General features: G+C 42.1%; 1 protein-coding gene across 3 annotated transcripts in view; it reads left to right on the forward strand.

Moving 5' to 3' along the window:
- Window positions 1-18095, forward strand: part of MYO1D (myosin ID) — a 166635-nt gene that overhangs the window by 36300 nt on the left and 112240 nt on the right. For all 3 annotated transcript variants that reach the window (XM_074892275.1, XM_074892276.1, XM_074892277.1), the window contains exons 2-13: window positions 844-1052; window positions 1894-1987; window positions 2750-2915; window positions 4453-4506; window positions 5437-5532; window positions 6631-6747; window positions 7966-8169; window positions 9324-9469; window positions 9553-9667; window positions 10379-10549; window positions 15888-15958; window positions 17730-17804. In XM_074892275.1, coding sequence (XP_074748376.1) covers window positions 844-1052; window positions 1894-1987; window positions 2750-2915; window positions 4453-4506; window positions 5437-5532; window positions 6631-6747; window positions 7966-8169; window positions 9324-9469; window positions 9553-9667; window positions 10379-10549; window positions 15888-15958; window positions 17730-17804 — 1518 coding nt within the window. The remainder of the gene's footprint in view (window positions 1-843; window positions 1053-1893; window positions 1988-2749; window positions 2916-4452; window positions 4507-5436; window positions 5533-6630; window positions 6748-7965; window positions 8170-9323; window positions 9470-9552; window positions 9668-10378; window positions 10550-15887; window positions 15959-17729; window positions 17805-18095) is intronic.

Here is an 18095-nt window from a genome sequence, read left to right on the forward strand (position 1 = left end):
GTCTTGCTTGCAGAAAGCATACTAAGGACCAGGCAGGCTTTAAGGAAGGTGTCCTTTAGGGTTATTTTCACACGTTCTTCAAGAGCTTTCACTTCTGCTTTAGCAGCAGTGATGATATCAAAGTGCCTTCCAGCAAAAAGGATGGAGTGGAAGCTAATTGCTAGAGCTGAAAGGCTGTAATTTGCTTCTTGGCTTGTGTTTTTGTTTACTTTCTTGCAAATGTTATTTGACCTCTTAAGTGAGTGGCTTCAAAACTTGTGCTGCTCTGGCCTGAGCTGGGTTATGGGCAACTGTAGAATGTGGAAGAAGAATCTCCCTTTAAATCCCTTTTATGAAGCAGATTATATAAGCGCATCATAAACTCATGTTTACTTATTGTCAGTTGTAGAGACAGTAAATTATATTAAGTGAAATCTTGCTAAAGAATTTCTTAGAAACATTTGTTTCTGGCAGTGTGTTAATGGCAACAGAAATACCTGAACGTACAGAAAGCTGGCTTGATAGCATCAGCAAAGCAAAAGTTTGCTATACTCAGAAATACAGCTGGTGTTTGTACCTCAGTACTCTGACCAGGCAGTGAATAGCAGTAGAAATTTCCGTTGTGGGCTGTAAGATCAGCACTAGCCCTAATTCTCAGTCCTGGTAACATCAGGTCTCTCTGTAATACGCTAATGTGCCCTCCAGGCCACACTGGCCAGATAACGCCCGTAGTCAATGTTTTAGTGTAAAGTTTCAGTACAATGATGTATTGAAGAGTTCACCTGATGAAATGGTCTTTGGAAGACGTATTCTGAACCTCTGTTTGACTAATTTCCTTTCTTCCTTTTGTCTCACCCCGGATAGGTTTGAAAAAGGACGGATTTATACGTTTATTGGGGAGGTGGTTGTTTCCATGAATCCTTACAAAAACTTGAACATCTATGGGCGTGACATGATTGAGCAGTACAAAGGAAGGGAATTGTACGAGAGGCCTCCTCACCTCTTTGCCATTGCTGATGCCGCTTACAAAGCAATGAAGAGGCGATCAAAAGACACCTGTATTGTAATATCAGGTAAGCTGAAAGAGCTTTTCATGATAATGAACACTTGATCTTTGTGAAATTCTAGGCAGAGAATGAAGAATGATTTGGCTAATGACAGCATTTTATAAAAGAAAACGTCATTAATCTTAAAACTATTTATTTGCATTTGAATCTGTGTGTGGAGACCTTGGCAATTATTTCTTATCTAATTCAAGAGCTGGTGTCAGTCATTAGCTTAATCAGTGTGTGCAAAGTGGTAATTTAAAGGAGTCCTTTGCTTGCTCTGCCCGTGTGAATGGAGATAGGGAGAACAGGGGTCCTGTCTCTCCTTCGAGAACTGCTGATTTTTGTCCCTTAGATGACTGGCCGGTGTTTTGTTCTCTGTTTCGATGGCTGGACTGATTGCTTGTGGTGGCTCTGACAGTGGGAGCAGGGCTTGTACCATGAACGGTCGCTATCTGGATCCTGGCACTTTGTTTCCTTGATGTTCCCGTGCTTTAGCAGCTCTGAAAAGCGAGAGACCCGAGCTGGTGTGCTGAACAGTGGCCTCTTGTACTGCAGTTCCCGGCACTGCTGCATGCCAGGCTTTCTCCTCTAACAATATTCCTTTTGATCCTCTGTGTGCCAGGCCTTTTACCGACCTGTGAAATCTTACATCATAACTGCTTCCAAGTCAGCACAGCAGCAACAACCAGGCAGCGCTATGGCTATATTTAGAAAATGTTCAAAGTGCACGCAAATAAGATTGCTTTAGAAAAAAAACCAGGAACAAAACCCCCAAACACTGTTGGGGTAGAACTAAGATAGGCTGTTCAGTGATTTGCTTTGCTTTTTTGTATCTCTTGTGTCACCTTTGTGTTTATGCTCTCAGGTGAAAGCGGGGCTGGGAAAACTGAGGCCAGTAAATACATTATGCAGTACATAGCAGCCATAACCAACCCCGGCCAGAGGGCTGAGGTGGAAAGGTAAGGGCTTTGCAGAAAAATAAGTGAAATCGTTTTGTTTATGGATCTCTTTCTGTGAGCTATACACACTGTGTTATTAGATGGTCTCTTGTACTGATTACATGCTGATTTTTACAGCATTTGCCTAACTTCTTCAGATACTGCTTTTACTCTGGGAATTTTGCAATATTGACTGGTAAAATCAAGTAGAAAAGTTTATTTTGAGAGTTCGAACTTTCAAAATAAAACCAGTATCTAGAAATCATGTTTCCTGTGGCAAATTGCCTGAAATATGTGTATGTTAGAATAGCATGTTGCATGCAAGGAGCATACTCCGTGACCTTTCAGGCTTGCATGCTCCTGAATTGCAAAATGTCCCTGTCAGTCCTAGAGTAGAAGTTTTCAAGCAGAGAACGTGGTTTTCTGCTGAAACAGACTTAATACCTACCTGACAAAAATTTTGAAAAAGTCTTGCAAAATTGTTCAAGAAATTGGTTTCAAAACTTACACATGTGAAGACTGAATTGTTGATGCTATTTGCAGCGGGATGATCTGTTCTTTGGTTTGGTTTGCTCAGCTCCAAGGAACGCTGCCGAAAGCTCCCAGCTGATTTCCCATGGGATTGCTAATGTCACACACATCTGCCCAAATATGTCATCAAAGAGCATCACTGCTGTTAGTAAATTCTTCCGGAGAAATAAACGCCTGCAAAAAAATGTCCATGGTCTGAGTATACAAATCTGGACTTAACCCTGTTTTCTTTTCCTTTTATCTGTACTACAGAGTGAAGAACATACTGCTGAAATCCAACTGTGTGTTAGAGGCCTTTGGCAACGCCAAAACAAACCGTAATGACAATTCCAGCAGGTTTGGAAAATATATGGATATCAACTTTGATTTTAAAGGAGACCCAATAGGTGGGCATATCAATAATTACTTATTAGAAAAGGTAAGCCATGGTCACTTCTAGAGTTAGAGGCTTCTGTGTGGTTACTTTTGTAATATGTGCCTTGCCATTAGAAAGTTTTCCTTTCAAACGTGGTATGTCGACGGGTGATGTACGAGGGCACAGAATCTCATTGAATCTAGCACTTAGTTTTTCTTCAGAGTTAGGATTAAGTAACTGAAATGCTGCTGAAGCACTGGCAGTGCTGTTACTTAACACCACTGCTGTCAGAGCTCACCAAGTAAGGGACTAGTGTTACTTGAAAGCTTATGTGCATATACGTGCGTGTACTTTGTATCCAGAATAAAAGCTGAGGTTAATTTAACGTCTGCAGAACTCCTTTGTAAGTTCCCACATGGAGTTCTCACTGGTGAGTAAAAGGAGACGATATCTAGGTCTGTAAGTAGCAATGGGATGCTCGAGAAGTGTTATTCTGGAATAATGCCACAGCCTTATGGGATCTTTTAGTAACTTTGTTTTTATAGACTGCAAGTGATCCTAAGCATAATTATTTTTTTTTCCATGTCATTAAGTGGTGGCTGAAAACATTGGAATATGTAAAACTGTAGATAAACTGGGTATGATCTATTAACAGTTTTTGTTGTGTGTGAGACATGTCTGGCTTTAATTTATATGTCCGACCACATCTGCTAACATGATTTTTTTTGCTTGTGTGTTTTACTTTTCCCTTTATTTCCCCGAAGTCTGTTTTCAGAATAAACACTTTATTTTAAAAAACAAAACAACAAAACCAAACATTTAACATGTGATACTTTCATGTAAGAAAGGGGTGGGGCTGCAGCTGATGTGACTTAAATCCTGATGATTTATTTCATATTCTTGACTTCTGCCAAGTTAGATTTATTTCCATTTTGAGGCTCTGGTCCAAACACAAGCAGTTAACAGACGGTGACTTTGCACTGCAGTAGGAGCACGTGCCTTGTCACTCTCCAGAGTTCAAACTTGTAGCATCAAATAAGGATACGTTGTTTGTGGACTGAATTTCTGCTGCATTTGACTTTTTCTTGGTGCTGTTTTACACTGAGTTGGAAGGAGTGCTCTGAAGGGGGGGTTATCGCTTGCCCTTGTGTTAGAGCAGAGCGATCACTTGTGCGGTGGCTGGGTGCTGTTGGTCAGCCTGTCCTGGGGTTGTGGAAATGGTTACCAGAAGGCCCTGACTACGTCCCATGGAGCAGTTGTCTGCAGTCAGAGTCCTGTTTTTCATTTCCAGCAACTCTTAAACTGAAGTGGCGTTGTATTTGACTCTTCCATGAAAGCAATTCTGTAGTTGCCACATGGGATTCCTGGTTGGAAGTAGGACATTGCAGCTGTTACACAAGCTGGTCTTTTTGATTATAGACTTCAAACTCCGTGGTCATGCCTAGCTAATAATGTTCATAACAGACTTATTGTAAGATAAGGTTAGTTTGGAGGTGTCCTAGCAGTGGTGAACCAATGCACTGATGTCTAAGGGGAGGTGCTGGGGTAGCAGGCCATCCACCTCCAGAAATACCCATCTCTGTATTTGGTTTCCCCACAGTCTCGTGTGATTGTGCAACAGCCAGGAGAACGAAGCTTTCATTCTTTTTACCAGGTTCGTATTCATTTACTGAAACAAATGACTCTTCTCAAGTTTCCCAGACACGATAGGCAAAATATTTAAAGCTTTCACCCTCTTGTGTGTTTTGCAAAGGGCTCCCTTGTTGTTGCATCTTGGGTGATCTTACGTTCTTTAGCTCTTTGAAGAGGCCTAGTCTGAGAAAGGAGCATGGGAAGATTTTTTTTTTTCTATCCTCCAGTTCCATATTAACACATTTGTAAACTTAAAAGGAGGCTAACTAAACAAATATGGTAGAATATTGGACTTTGACTCACTGTTTTATTTGTAATAAGTCTAATCCTGCTATTTTCTCTTGAGGCCTGTAGTCCATATGGAAGTAATTTTACGACACCAAGTTGACTTTCTTTTTTTTGTGGGGGTTCTTTTTAATGTCTTCCATATTGTATGGTGGTTCCTTTGTGTGTCCTTTGGGGGAGATGGTCAGCCTATTAGTATAACCTTTATTCTCAGTTTTGCAGTGAGGGAAATGTAGGTTTGTTTATTTTTTTTCCCACTTACTCAGTACTCCGTGATGGCACGTTAGCACCTTTCTCGTGAATGTGTCATTTCCGCATTGGAAAGTCTCTGTGTGTAGCAGAGAAGGTAAATGTGCTTGCCAAGGCACATCTGTGGCATGTCACAGATGTAAACATGTCTGGTCTGTGAAGAGGTTCAGGCTCGTTTTCTAAACAGCTGTGTCACTCAAAAGGACAGTCATTTAGGCAACCTCCTTCTGGGGGTCAGAGCCCTGCAATGATGCAGACTGTGTATTTTGCACATTGTGCTTGTGACTCCAGATACTGTAGCTGATTCTTCTGTAGCAGTAAGTTGATGTTTTTATGACTTTGCTTGTCAAGTAAGAAACAGAAATAGGAAGGATTTTATTTTTTTCTTTCACCGTTTCTTAAAATACTCTTCGTACAGCTCCTCCAGGGTGGTTCTGACCAGATGTTACGTTCTCTACATCTTCAGAAGGATGCATCTGCGTACAACTATATCTGTCCTGGAGCACAGCTAAAGGTGAGGGCGTTGTCAGCAAGTCAGAGGTAACTTGTCTTAAAATTGTAAATGCTTCTTGAAAAAAGTACTGCTGAGCTAGAGAAGCCGAGACCAATATTTACAGGATGAATATGGAAAGGTAACACCGATGTGCTATTTTTAATGGAGTTTCTGGCCCTAGAAGACAAGCATACGTGTACTTGTGCATGCTACATTTGTGTCTGCTTATAAAAAGCATTAAAATGTAGTAGGAGAGACATCACCTTTGTTAATACATGCAGACAGACATATTTGACCCGTTACCAGTGACAGACTTTTCATGCTTCATAGTGGGTAACTTAAGCTGCTTTCTGGACCAAAAAGCCGTAAGGACTCATTTTTTTACAGTAGGACTACTTAAGTTACTGAAGCATTCATTCTTCATATCTGACTTATCCTCAAGGGGGCCTCTGAGCAGGAAAGAAGGGAACAGACCTATAAAGTTTTTAGAACAAGATCCTGAATGCTTTAAATGTGCCTGGAGTTGTCCCTAGTGCTGTCCCTCTGAAGCAGAGTCCAGAAAAAAGCTTCCTGATTTCCTAATTGCTTTCTTGAGATGCTCTTTGGCAGGCAAACCCACAGACATTCTCAGATGCCTTTATCAGTTTCTCTAGAAATCTGCAGTAAAAACAAACCCAGATGACTGGGAGGGGAGGGAGGGAGGCAGAGGTTCATTTTGAGAAGGATGGTGACCAGAAATTTATTGCTGGTGCTCTGCAGCTTCTACTCAGAGGATCTGTGACTGCACTACATGTAGCTGTCGTTCTGATTTTTTTTTTTTTTTATGAAACGCTTCTACTGTTTCACAATAAATTCCACTGGGAAAGTACTGAACTATTTAATTGTGCTGTGATGGATTTCTGTGTCTCATTGCTGCTAGTATACACGTGTGTCCAATGCAGGGTTCAGCGTACAAGCATATGGTATGGCATTAGAATAAGTTGAGAAATCTCAAGACAATGTCTTGCATCTGAAAAATAGCAAAGTACAAATCTATTTCCCATGGGCTTGCAAAATCTTTACTTTCTCACAGTTGACTTCCATTAGACCCTCATGTCCCAAACACCTCTTTTCTCTCAGTGTTCCATCAGTGATGGTGCAGAGTTCAAAGCAGTAGCTGATGCCATGAAAGTGATAGGCTTCAAGCAAGAGGAGATTCAGACTGTCTACAAAATTGTGGCAGCCATTCTTCACTTGGTAAGCGATCTGCCCGCGGGTGTGAGTAGGCTGTTCTTCAGGAGGGGTGGGGCAGCATGCCTGTACTTCCAGCAGCTCGCATTTTCTTGCTGCAGAAGATCTGTTGGCTGGAAAAGCATATACAGTTTACAACTTCCAGTGGTGAGTGAAACTCCTTGATGAAACAGGACACTGCAGTAATGATGGAAGATCACGTTTATTCCTGCATATCCCAAATCCCAAAACAGACATACCACTAAGTGCTGGGAGCTGTTAAATGTTCCGAACAGGAATGGTTTGGGTTTGGCAGTGGGGGGGGAGGGATCTCTTGCCTCACTATGCTTCTGTCCCCTTGTACCCTCACGCTTGCCATCAGCACTGTGGTTTTGGTGGAGGGATGGTGCTTCACTTCATGGTGGAGGCTTGAGCACAGCTGGATACAGGAGACCTTAACTCTCTCTGTTCTGATGCTAAGGAAATCCTTCCTTCATCTGTGTTCTCCTGGGATGCACAGAGCCTCCTCCCCTGCACAGTGTCCCTGCAGCTCAGCTCTTACATTTCCTTACAGAGAGAGGCACCACGGGTGGGCAGGAGGAGGAAACCCTGCAGCGTTTTTCCAGTTCTTTCTCCTCTTTGGAATAGTTGCGTCCCAGTGCTGGGGAAGGAACTGGAGGCAGAGCAGAGTCAGGCCGTGCAGGCAGGATGTGAGACCACCCACTCCTGCAGATTATGCAGGGGTATTGCTACTTAATCCTGGCACAGCAGGTATTGGGTAACAAATCTGTTGTGGTCGGGTGCTGTCAGTCCGGTCCTGCCAGCCCTGCTGACTTGCCAGCTTCCCCAGAATACTCACGTTACCTTTGTGGGCAATAACGTTTCAGTGGCGAGCTGCAGTGCAGATGAAGTGCTACATCCAGCGTTTTATTCTTGGTGTAATTTCCCATCACTAGACTCTGAATTTTGAGGTAGTTTTGAGTAAACCTCTGCAAGTGTTTGATGTAATTTTTTTCCAAAAGCTGAGCTGAACCTGAGCAGGAATGCTTTTCCTTGAGTCAGGCTTTGCTGCTTCCACTGGTGTTGGAGCTTTGTGGGTACGTAGATATGCAAGACCCACCCTTCTCGTGTGTTAGGAGATTCACTGACTTGAATAGCAGGTGCAACATGGATGAACTTGGGGTGTACTGATTCTTATTAATAAAAGACAGATTGAGAGATTTAGCTTTTTGCTACTTATTGCAGGGGAACTTGAAGTTTTCTGTGGACGGTGATACCCCTGTAATAGAAAACAGCAAGGTTGTGTCGATCATCGCAGATTTGCTGTCAACAAAATCTGACATGGTGGAGAAGGCTCTTTTGTTTCGAACTGTAGCTACAGGCCGGGATGTCATTGACAAGCAACATACTGAACAAGAAGCCACCTACGGCAGAGATGCCTTTGCAAAAGTGAGTTTAAATTTCCTTTCTTTGCATCCAATTTTGTATGCGACTTACTCATACACATTTCTTTTGCTTTTGCCTTTTGGTTGAGTTGTACTTGGTGCAACAAAGAATGGTGATGCCCGAGGAAGGCATTCAATATTGAATTGCCTTCATAATTGCACATTTTTCAATGCTCAGGTCCCAGTAGGATTCCTGCGTGGATCAGTAGGTACAGTGCTTGCTGAGACACGGGAAGTCTGTACTTCATGTGGATTTATTTCTGAACGTGTGCACTCCTGTGTTCTCTAGGGGGACTGCAGAGCAGCACCCTCCCTGCCCTTCCCTGGCTGTGACACAGCGTGTGCCACAACCAGCAGTGCCGGCGGCACACGGAAGAGGGGAGGGAGCTGCAGGCCTGGCCTGCTGGCATCTGCAAAAGGCGTGCAGTGTACAGGGCTGAATATTTTGCAAAATATGATTCTTGACTTCATTTAGCAGTTGAACTCAAAGAGTAGAGAGTGGGACTGTAACATCTAGAACTCGGGTTGGAAACCCCAAGTGCTGTCTTTTTTTTGGAAAGGTGGGTACTGATGACAGAAGGAGTGACAATTGTCCTTCCTTTGCTAAGAAATCAAATGATAAGGGAAGAACGGATGAAGTTATGAAGATCCTTGATTATTAACTTGACTTTTTTTCCTGAGATGTTTGCACAGCTTTGTGGTACATTTTGAATGTGTAGACTTGGAAGATACCTATGCCTATGGAACACTTTCTTTTTGAAAGGTGAACAGGAATATTTTACTGCCATTGTGTTCAGTTGTTAGGTTTCTATAGCTGACCTCTTACTTGCTCTTCAATATTGTTAAATAATTCTCAGGAATGGAAGTTATTAGGCAGCTGAAAAGCAGGCTGAAATCAAATTAGGGGAACCGTTGTACCTAGTGACCTCACTAGGAGTTAGGCTTCGTGTAAATGAGTTTTGGAAGAAAGAAAAAAAAAACTTTCATAGAATATTTTCTTCCTGTCAGTAGCTGTTCACTTTTAGCAGAATGTTATCTGTAGCTTCTGTGTAGTTAGGGCAGCATCTTGAATTAAGCTTTGTAGCACCACGTGTTGCATTTACCAGAAAGAGCCGAGACAGATGCAGGCAAAATCCCTCAGTATTTGTTTCCTGGCAGGCTATATACGAGCGCCTCTTTTGTTGGATTGTGACACACATCAATGATGTGATTGAAGTGAAGAACTATGACACTACAATACGTGGGAAAAACACAGTCATCGGCGTCCTGGATATCTATGGCTTCGAAATATTTGACAATAACAGGTGAGCCATGTTGCTAAAGCACAGTGCTGTGCCTTCTCCTTTCCCAGAAAACTTATCACCTTTTTTTCCTTGTGTTTTTGCAGTTTTGAGCAATTTTGCATTAATTACTGCAATGAAAAGCTACAGCAGCTCTTTATTCAGCTGGTTCTAAAGCAGGAGCAGGAAGAGTACCAGCGAGAGGGAATTCCCTGGAAGCATGTGAGTGATTTGGCAGCGGGGGGAGAGGTCGGGCTGAGGTCAGCGTGCCAGCGTAAGTCCCAGATCTAAAGTTGCTCCACATGTACACTCCTGTGGAAGTCGATAGGACATCTGTGTCCATGCCAGCTGTACTGTCAGACTTGCTGTCTGGAAATGAGGCTGTGGAAGAAGCTAACCAGTTCTCTTGCAACGTTTCTTTATTTGCCACGGTGTGGGAAAATAAGTGACTCCAGGTCTGCGTTTTTAAAACGTATTGTGGCATCTCTGTGATGCCACACACTTACAGCACTGTGTGTTTCTGTTCGAAGTGCTTATGTATTTTGTCTAATAGTAGATACCAAAGTGTAAAAATCTTGAGTTCTCCTGTTCAAATTCCTTTCATAATGCCGAGGACAAGATGCGTAGTTTTCACTGTGGTGGCTGTACACAGCTGGATTTTAAAAGACATTTTAAAGGGCATTCCGTAGCAGTGGATTTTTAGCAGAGGTCTTGAGATTTATATGTTTGAAAAATCACCTTCTCTCCTGTTTAGTGGTAGAAGAGTAGCCTGCTTAATTTTGAATTAGTGATCTGCATATTGAAAGCTGCTTGCTTCTCCTGTGAACGGTGGGCCCTGTTCTGTCTCTCAGACACGTGGTACTGTTCATCAGTGGCCAACCACCTTTTGCACTAGCCAAAGTCACAAATATACCCGTTCTTTGTTTTTTACAGATTGATTACTTCAACAATCAGGTCATCGTCGACCTGGTAGAGCAGCAGCACAAAGGGATCATTGCCATTCTGGATGATGCCTGCATGAATGTTGGAAAAGTTACAGATGAGATGTTCCTCGAGGCTCTTAATAACAAGCTAGGGAGGCATGCTCATTTCTCCAGCAGAAAGGTAAAATGTACTCCTCTACCCTCAAAACTTGCTTCCTTTCCTGTGTGATTCCTAATTTTTTAGACGTGATGGAATAAGGAAACAGACTTGAAGGGTGGCTGGGGTTGGAATCGTTACCATGGAGTATGAAATGAGAAGCCTGAGGGCAGCAGCAGCTCCTAACTCCAGAGCAGGCCGTCTGTCTGGGTTTAGGTCGTGCCTCGGGCAGCCCCGTATCCGGCAGAGGGAGCTGAAGTATGTCCAATGTGAGATCAGTTTTATTCCAGGCATAAAAGAAGCGTGAGCTCGTGCCTTTGACATATCATGATGTCATCTGCAGCCAATCGATGCGCAGTTTCAACCCACGTGATGCTCTTCCCAGGCTGCTCTAATACATAGTGACAGTGAAATTATTCACACTTCTGCTTTATTACAGCACTGTGATTTTTTTTTTTTTTTTTTTTTTTCCCCCATCGTCATTGGCTACAAAACATGTTCATCTCATATTGCACCTATGATCATCCAGGCCCCTCAACTTGCTTTGTTTTTGGTACAGTGTACGAATTAAAAGGCTTTATTTATTCCTCACTTGGCAGCATATTGAAAACATGGTCACAGCCTGATTAATCTGAGCATCTTTCACAGCGAGTAATCAAATAACGGCCTTTAATTTATTGATGTCTCTCTACTGAGAAACGTTGTTTGAAATATATCACTCAATGTTGGTTCCCCCTTCTCCCTCCCACCCCAGTACAATATTTTATGTAGGTCAGAAATACAAAATTAGCATGGTTGTGTAAGATATGTGCTAAAGGCTGCCTCCAGGGAGGCTGAATATAAACAATAGATCTGGATGTGCCTTATTTGGGTAGAGGCTAGGATGAAAATAAAATAACCACTTTTTCTTCCCAGATGTGGCTTTCCTTAAGTGCCCTTTAGCTGCAGCACACCTGACATCTCTGCCACATGCGTCCTGGGTGAGGGAGGGGGAATGAGGAAGCTTGCTTTCCGTGTTAACCTAGATTTTACCTGCTTAAGCAGCAGATGCATAGTGTGTTCTGAGTGAACTCACCTGAAAACAAGTATTTTCATTAAGCTAGTCTGGGTTTCTACATTTTAATGCAAATTGCTTCCTTTAGTAGTACTAATGGTTGTGAATAGTGAAGCCTGCAGGGATGGAGTCTTAAATCCTCTGCAGTTGGGGTAGTGTGGGAAGTGGTCCAGTTTCTGGAGCTGTCTGGTCAATAGGTGTAAGCTGGTAGAGAAAGGAGTTCAGTTTCTGTTCTGTCCTTGGGGCTGTGGGTCCATCATGGGGAGAGCAGGCAGTCCTTTGATACAGCGGGGGAAGAGGACTGAATTTCATAAAGTATATGGGAGGCTATAAAATGAAAATTAAAAAAAATATTTTAAAATCTCTTTGAGTCCTTACCTTTAGAAGTCCCTTCACAGGATAGAAAACATTAAAACAAAATATTGCCAGTTGCAGCATTCCTCAGTAGGGGGTGGCATTGTCAGAAAACTGCACAGACTAAGAGGGAGACAAGGAATAACTACTGCTACAAATAATGTTTATGGAGGGTATGATATATCTTCCTGTGTTGCTAATTTCTAGTTTAAATCAATATAGCCTGGAAAAAATTGACCCATAAAACTCTCAACATCATAATTATTTTTAACCCCTCTTGCGTCTCTGCAGATGTCCCTTACCAGTATCTGATACTTTCCTCTGTCGCATCCAGAACCAGTGTAGGAAACCTGAGCTTTCTAAGCCAGCCTCTTCTAGCTTGAATTAAAACAAAGGACTTGATTTCATTTCATAATTTGCTTTTGTAGCCTGCGGTAGTTCTGTCCAGATACTGTAAAGTTCAGCGTAGATCGAAGCTGTTCCTAAAGTGTTAAAGTATGTTATGGGCACAGCTCCCATCTTTCAGCCTGAGTTAATGCTTCACTGCTCCCCTGTAGAGCGTGTTGGACACTGGCTCCATGTGGATAAGCTCTGAGGGGCTGCTGTGCCCTAAATAGTAGTGTCCTAGTTTGTGTACTGCATGTCTGATCTGCTGCTGTCTGCTTGGTTGTCCTGGTGAAAGCCAAACAAACCAGGAAAAGTACCGGCAAACATGTCCACTATGAGTATTTGTGGCAAAATTTTATGTTCCTAGAGCATGGGTCATCCTCCTCTGAATTGTCTAATGCTAATCTAGATCTGTACAAATGCTAACTATTCTGATAGTACTTCTCAACATCACAGGCTCATTTTCTCAGCCTCTTTAAGTTCTGATTTCTTTTTCAATTGATCTTATGCTTTTAAAGGGTCAAGTGCAGTGATAGTCCATGAATTCCTAAATCTTCAAGTAATGGAAAGTTCTCATAAGTGCCAATCTCAACAAATGGATTGTGAAGGGAAGAGTATGAGAAGGTCCATTCTAGTCCACCCGAGGTAGTATCTTCCAAGACACTAGGCAACAGTGAAGGTCTAAGTGACAGAAGAATACAGGACAAACACGTAATGATAATTTGATACGCTCCCAGTTGCCAGTGATCTGCAGTCCAGGAACCTCCTGGAACAGGGCTGGTGTCCTTAACAGGTTTTTTTGTTGGGTTTGTTTTTTTGTGAATTGACAAAGAATTACACAGCTTAGATCCTCACATGAAGAGCTCCTTCCTTCCCATTTCCCTCCCTTCTCCCTTTTTCCTTTTAGGTTACATCTGTTGCCTCCTAGTTTTTGAACAGCAAAACACGGCTCACTGTGTCTTCCAATACAACATCTCCATCAAATCCTGGCATTTCTTTCTTAACCTGAAGAGCCTCATTTGCCTCTTCCTCCCACAGCAGTCAGTCCGTACTGTTGATCGTTTTTGTCCTTCATCAAACCTCTTCCAGTTCTCCTGTGTCCTTTTTGAGATGGAGGGTAGTTAAGATACTTGCTGGGTTGGGAATGGGGCCCATCATTTGCTATGAACTTTGTTTTTTCTCTGTGTGTATCACTGTATTTATGTTGAATTTAGTTTGCTCTTCTTTGCCATTCCTCCAGACTCTCATGTCTTCCTGCAGTTTTTTGCAGGCAGATGTTGTCTTTACTTCCCTGAATAATTAAGTAGCATCAACAAGTCTGATCACCTTCCTATTACCCTCAGATTATAGCTCATTTAAGCTGATGTTAACAGTGTAGGCCTCAGCACAGGCCCCTGCAGGACTCCTGTTTCCCATCTTTCCAACAGTTATCTGTGATGACCCTTTCCCTTATCTTTCATAGCAGCTTCAATTCTTTGAGTTGTTAGTGAGGAACCTTGTGAAAAGGCTTGTAGAAATCTAAGCAGATTATCAGCTATATCAATACACTTGCTGTTCTTTTTTAGTAATTTCAACTGATTTGCCCAGTTCACCGAGAGAAACATTTCTTTAAAAACCTAGCATCATGTTAAACCACCTTTCAGTCTCTCCAGCACTGGATGAGTTTTAAGCAAGAAGCTTGTGCAGCCAACTGTGTCCTGTCTGTAGCAACAGTTGCTTCATTTTGTTATGTTTTTGCTTGTCATATACGTCTTCTGTTGACATGTTGGTTTGAGATGTATTTTGGGTGGTTGAAAAAAGACTTTACATCCTCCATAGCTCCTTGCTTGTGAACACAGCTGTAAAAAGAAAAATTACTTTGTTTTCCTGGTATGGCCTCATTTCTTCATTTTTTCTGTGTTCCTTCTACACTTCAGTCATCGATCAGCTCTGCAGATGCTGGCATGCTTCCTGCTCCCGTTGTGCTGGGCGACTTATACCTTTGTAACCTTCTGTGTACCTTGTTAGTCAAACTTTTTGATTTCCTCCTTGTGACTTTTTTTTTTTTTTTTTACATCTGTTCTGTCAGTTTGAGCCAATCTATTTTCTACTCTTGGGCACAGGTGAAGTTTTCTGGAGGATATCTTCTTGCTTCTAATAATCTCTCCTGCCCTGCAGTTTAGCCATGCTAATTTCCTCTTTTATTTTCCCAAGACTTTCCGTGGATAGTAGATATTTGCTCATAGCCCTCAGTGTTTTTAAATGGTGTCCATGCTTCCTGCAAAGACTTAATTCATCTAGCTGCCCCTTTTGGCTTAAACAACAATCCACATTTTTTATCTTGTTCGCCTTTTTAATTAAGCGGAGCCTGATGGATTTTTTTTGGCTTCTGTTATTCCTGAAGGGATGAGTGTATTATGGTCACTGGTGCTGAATGGCTGCCATGTGGGCACTTGACATCTTCGTTGTGGTGAAGGAATGTCATGGGAGGTCTGAGCTGAGAGCAGAGGGTTGGAGCTATGACCACCCTGGGAGTGATCTGCAGGGGTGGTCGCTCTCTGAGGGGTCTTAAATGATCTGGAGTGGTTTGGGACAGAACAAGCATTGCTGCTGTAACTGTCATGCTTTGATTGCTTCATTTCTTTGCTGAGGAGTGATACTGCAATGGAAAAAAATACAAAGGAAGACTTAAGAAAACATGATCAATTAACTCCTAGGTGCAACGTTTCTCTACATGCGCAAATGTTCTTTTTGCATAATGGTGTTTCTGAGATAGTATCAATTTTTTAATAAAACTGTAGGCTTGTGGTTTAACCCCAGCCGGTAACTAAGCACCATGCAGCTGCTCGCTCACTCCTCCCTCCTCCCCTCGGTGGGATGGGGGGAAGAATTGGCGGAAAAAAAAACCCAAACAACTTGTGGGTTGAGATAAGAGCATTTAAAAACTGAAATAAAATAAAATATAATAATAATAGTAATGAAAAGGAAGATAGCAAAAAGAGAGAAATAAACCCCCAGAAAAGGCAAGCGATGCACAATGCAGTTGCTCCCCACCCGCTGACCGATGCCTGAGCAGGGATCGGCCCCTCCCAGCCAACTCCCCCCAGTTTCTATACTGGGCATGACGCCCTATGGTATGGAATAGCCCTTTGGCTAGTTCGGGTCAGCTCTCCTGGCCACGCTCCCTCCCAGCTTCTTGTGCACCTGCTCGCTGGCAGAGCATGGGAAACTGAAAAACTTATGATATAAGCACTGCTCAGCAACAACTAAATATCCGTGTGTTGTCAACATTATTCTCAGACTAAATCCAAAACACAGCACTGTGCCAGCTACTAGGAAGAAAATTAACTGTGTCCCAGCCAAAACCAGGACAAGGCTCTTCAACTTAATTTTGTACAGCTATATGTTTTTATAATGCATCCATGAAAAAAATCTTATCAAGCAGTGCTATAACTGGATTTCACATCTACACACGCATCTGTAAAGTGGAATAACTATTATTTCCATTTCTATTTCCAATGCATATTGCTCTTCCATGAAACTTGAAAGTCCACAGGTGATGTTTTAATGTATGTGAATTTATTTTAGCTTTGTGCAACTGACAAAACGCTGGAGTTTGACAGAGACTTTCGAATCAAGCACTATGCTGGAGATGTGATGTAAGTTTCTTTCAGAAATAAAGTTGCACCTTCTATTTTTGTCTTTTAGCCAGCTTTGAATGGGTACAATATTCTGATTTAATGCTGCTTCTGGTATGAACCAGAATAGCTGTCATACAGAATTACAGAGTGCAGCAGTTGCTTATCAATTAAATCTTATGCTGGTTACTTGTTATACAGAATATGATTTTGTACTTGGAATTGAAAAAAAAGGAGAATATGGGGAGGGAGAAGAAGGGAGAGCAGTGCTTCAGGGGGAAAAAAAAAATAGAGGAAAAAAAAAAACCCAGCACTGTTTGTGCAAGAAAGCTCTACTGAGCTAATAAAATCTGGTTTAGACATCTGTTTAGTGTGGTTATATAACTCTGGCTTTAAATTCTCAAATCAGTTTGAGCAGACTCAAAATACAGGGTAGCATTAAACTGAAATAAATATCACTGCAAGGAGCCTTCCCCCATTCAGTTTGAAAAGTCTTCTGTACCTGAAGTCCCCAAAAATGGCTACAGTATGTGACAGTAATATGAAGGAAGATTAAATAGAAGTGAAAGATGCCCATATGTTAGAAACTGTTCACTGGGAAGCCTGTTGTCTGGAATATCACTGGAGTGATTTAATGGTTTAGGATTTGTGTAACTCCCTGTGCCAGCAGAATCCAAAGGGAGTTAATGAAGAAATAATTCAGGACTTCTTTTACCTTGGGATTAAATTTACCTTTAATTTATAAGGGTAACCAGTGGGATCATAGCAGAGCTCTTTCAGCACAGCTGGATTTTGTTCTGGAGTCTTTGCTGAACGATTGCTGATAGACATCTCTGATTTCAAAGCACTTTGCCAAGGAGGAGAAGATACAAGGTGCCCTATTAGTGGTTGAGCCTTTTGCACTGCCAGTGGCTGAAAAAAATTGTAAAAAAAAAAACCCTGAAAGGTGCAAATATTTACAGATAATATTTGAGCCTGAGCTGTGTTTTGTGGAGCAGTAAGATTTGGGGGTGGCTCCGTGCAGGGATTTGAATGTTGTGGGGCTCTGGATCCCAGGGCCTGCAGTTTAGGTGCAGGCTTCCCTGGGGGAGATCCGAAGCTTGGGAAGCAACTGAGTGGGGGTCACTGAATGGGGAGATTTTGGACCTTTTCTTTGAGGACAGAGTGTTGTCTGTCTTGAGTCTTGGAGAAGAGATGAAACTCTGAAATGATAATCTTTCAGAGTGGTATTTCTGTGGGAGTAGAGGAAGGAAAGAGAGTCCAAAACGTGTGTGTGTGTGTGTTGATTTCCAAGAGAGTTTCCTAGTCCCTGGTTATGGGCTGCTCTTGATTTCAGGCACTCCCACTAGAGAATCTTCCTTGACACAAGAGAGGGACAGGCTAGACATACTGGAAAAGAAAACTTCAGTTCTGTAGGATTTAACACAAACACATGCTCTGAATTTGGAGGCAGAAGTCACGAGTGTAACTCTTGAATTTGGGCCATCTGCAGCTTGCCCAAGTCCTGCTAGGTGTCTCAGCCATCATGCCCTTCACCTGCAGAGGTCAAATCGCTTTCTAAAACTGGGTGTGTGTTGTTGCTGCACTGGAGGTGGAAAGCTGGGCAGGAGGGTCTGAGCCTCACACAGTGCTCATGCAGCAAATTAGTGATAGGTTGGGAAACAGCTGGACTCCTAATTAGCATCTGCTGTGTCTGTAGGAGTGCAAAGATGCTGATTCCACACTGATACCAGTAGCTCAGAGAAGGACTTTGCTTCTTTGCAATTAACTCTATTTTCCTTTTTTTTTTTAGTTACTCAGTCACTGGATTTATTGACAAAAACAAGGACACTTTATTTCAAGACTTCAAGCGCCTCATGTACAACAGGTAGGAATAAAAATATTAATAAGGTGAATTTAAATCTGATTTATCAGAGTCCTTTTTTATAGAGAGGATACTAGAAGAGACTAATGTTTTCACTGATGCTGCCTTTACTGTGTGTGCAGTGCACCTGAATAAACACGCTGCTTTGGGATTTGCTCTTTGTATATCTACTGCAAGCCAAAGGCTGTTAGTTTGATTTTTCAGGATAAAGTCCTTACTCTGTATACATTGTTTTCATTCTGATAATAAAGGTCATGATCATGTTTTGATCATGAAGGTTCTGATATAACCTTT

The sequence above is a fragment of the Strix uralensis genome, chromosome 22 (assembly GCF_047716275.1).
Source record: "Strix uralensis isolate ZFMK-TIS-50842 chromosome 22, bStrUra1, whole genome shotgun sequence".
Classification (NCBI taxonomy): domain Eukaryota; kingdom Metazoa; phylum Chordata; class Aves; order Strigiformes; family Strigidae; genus Strix; species Strix uralensis.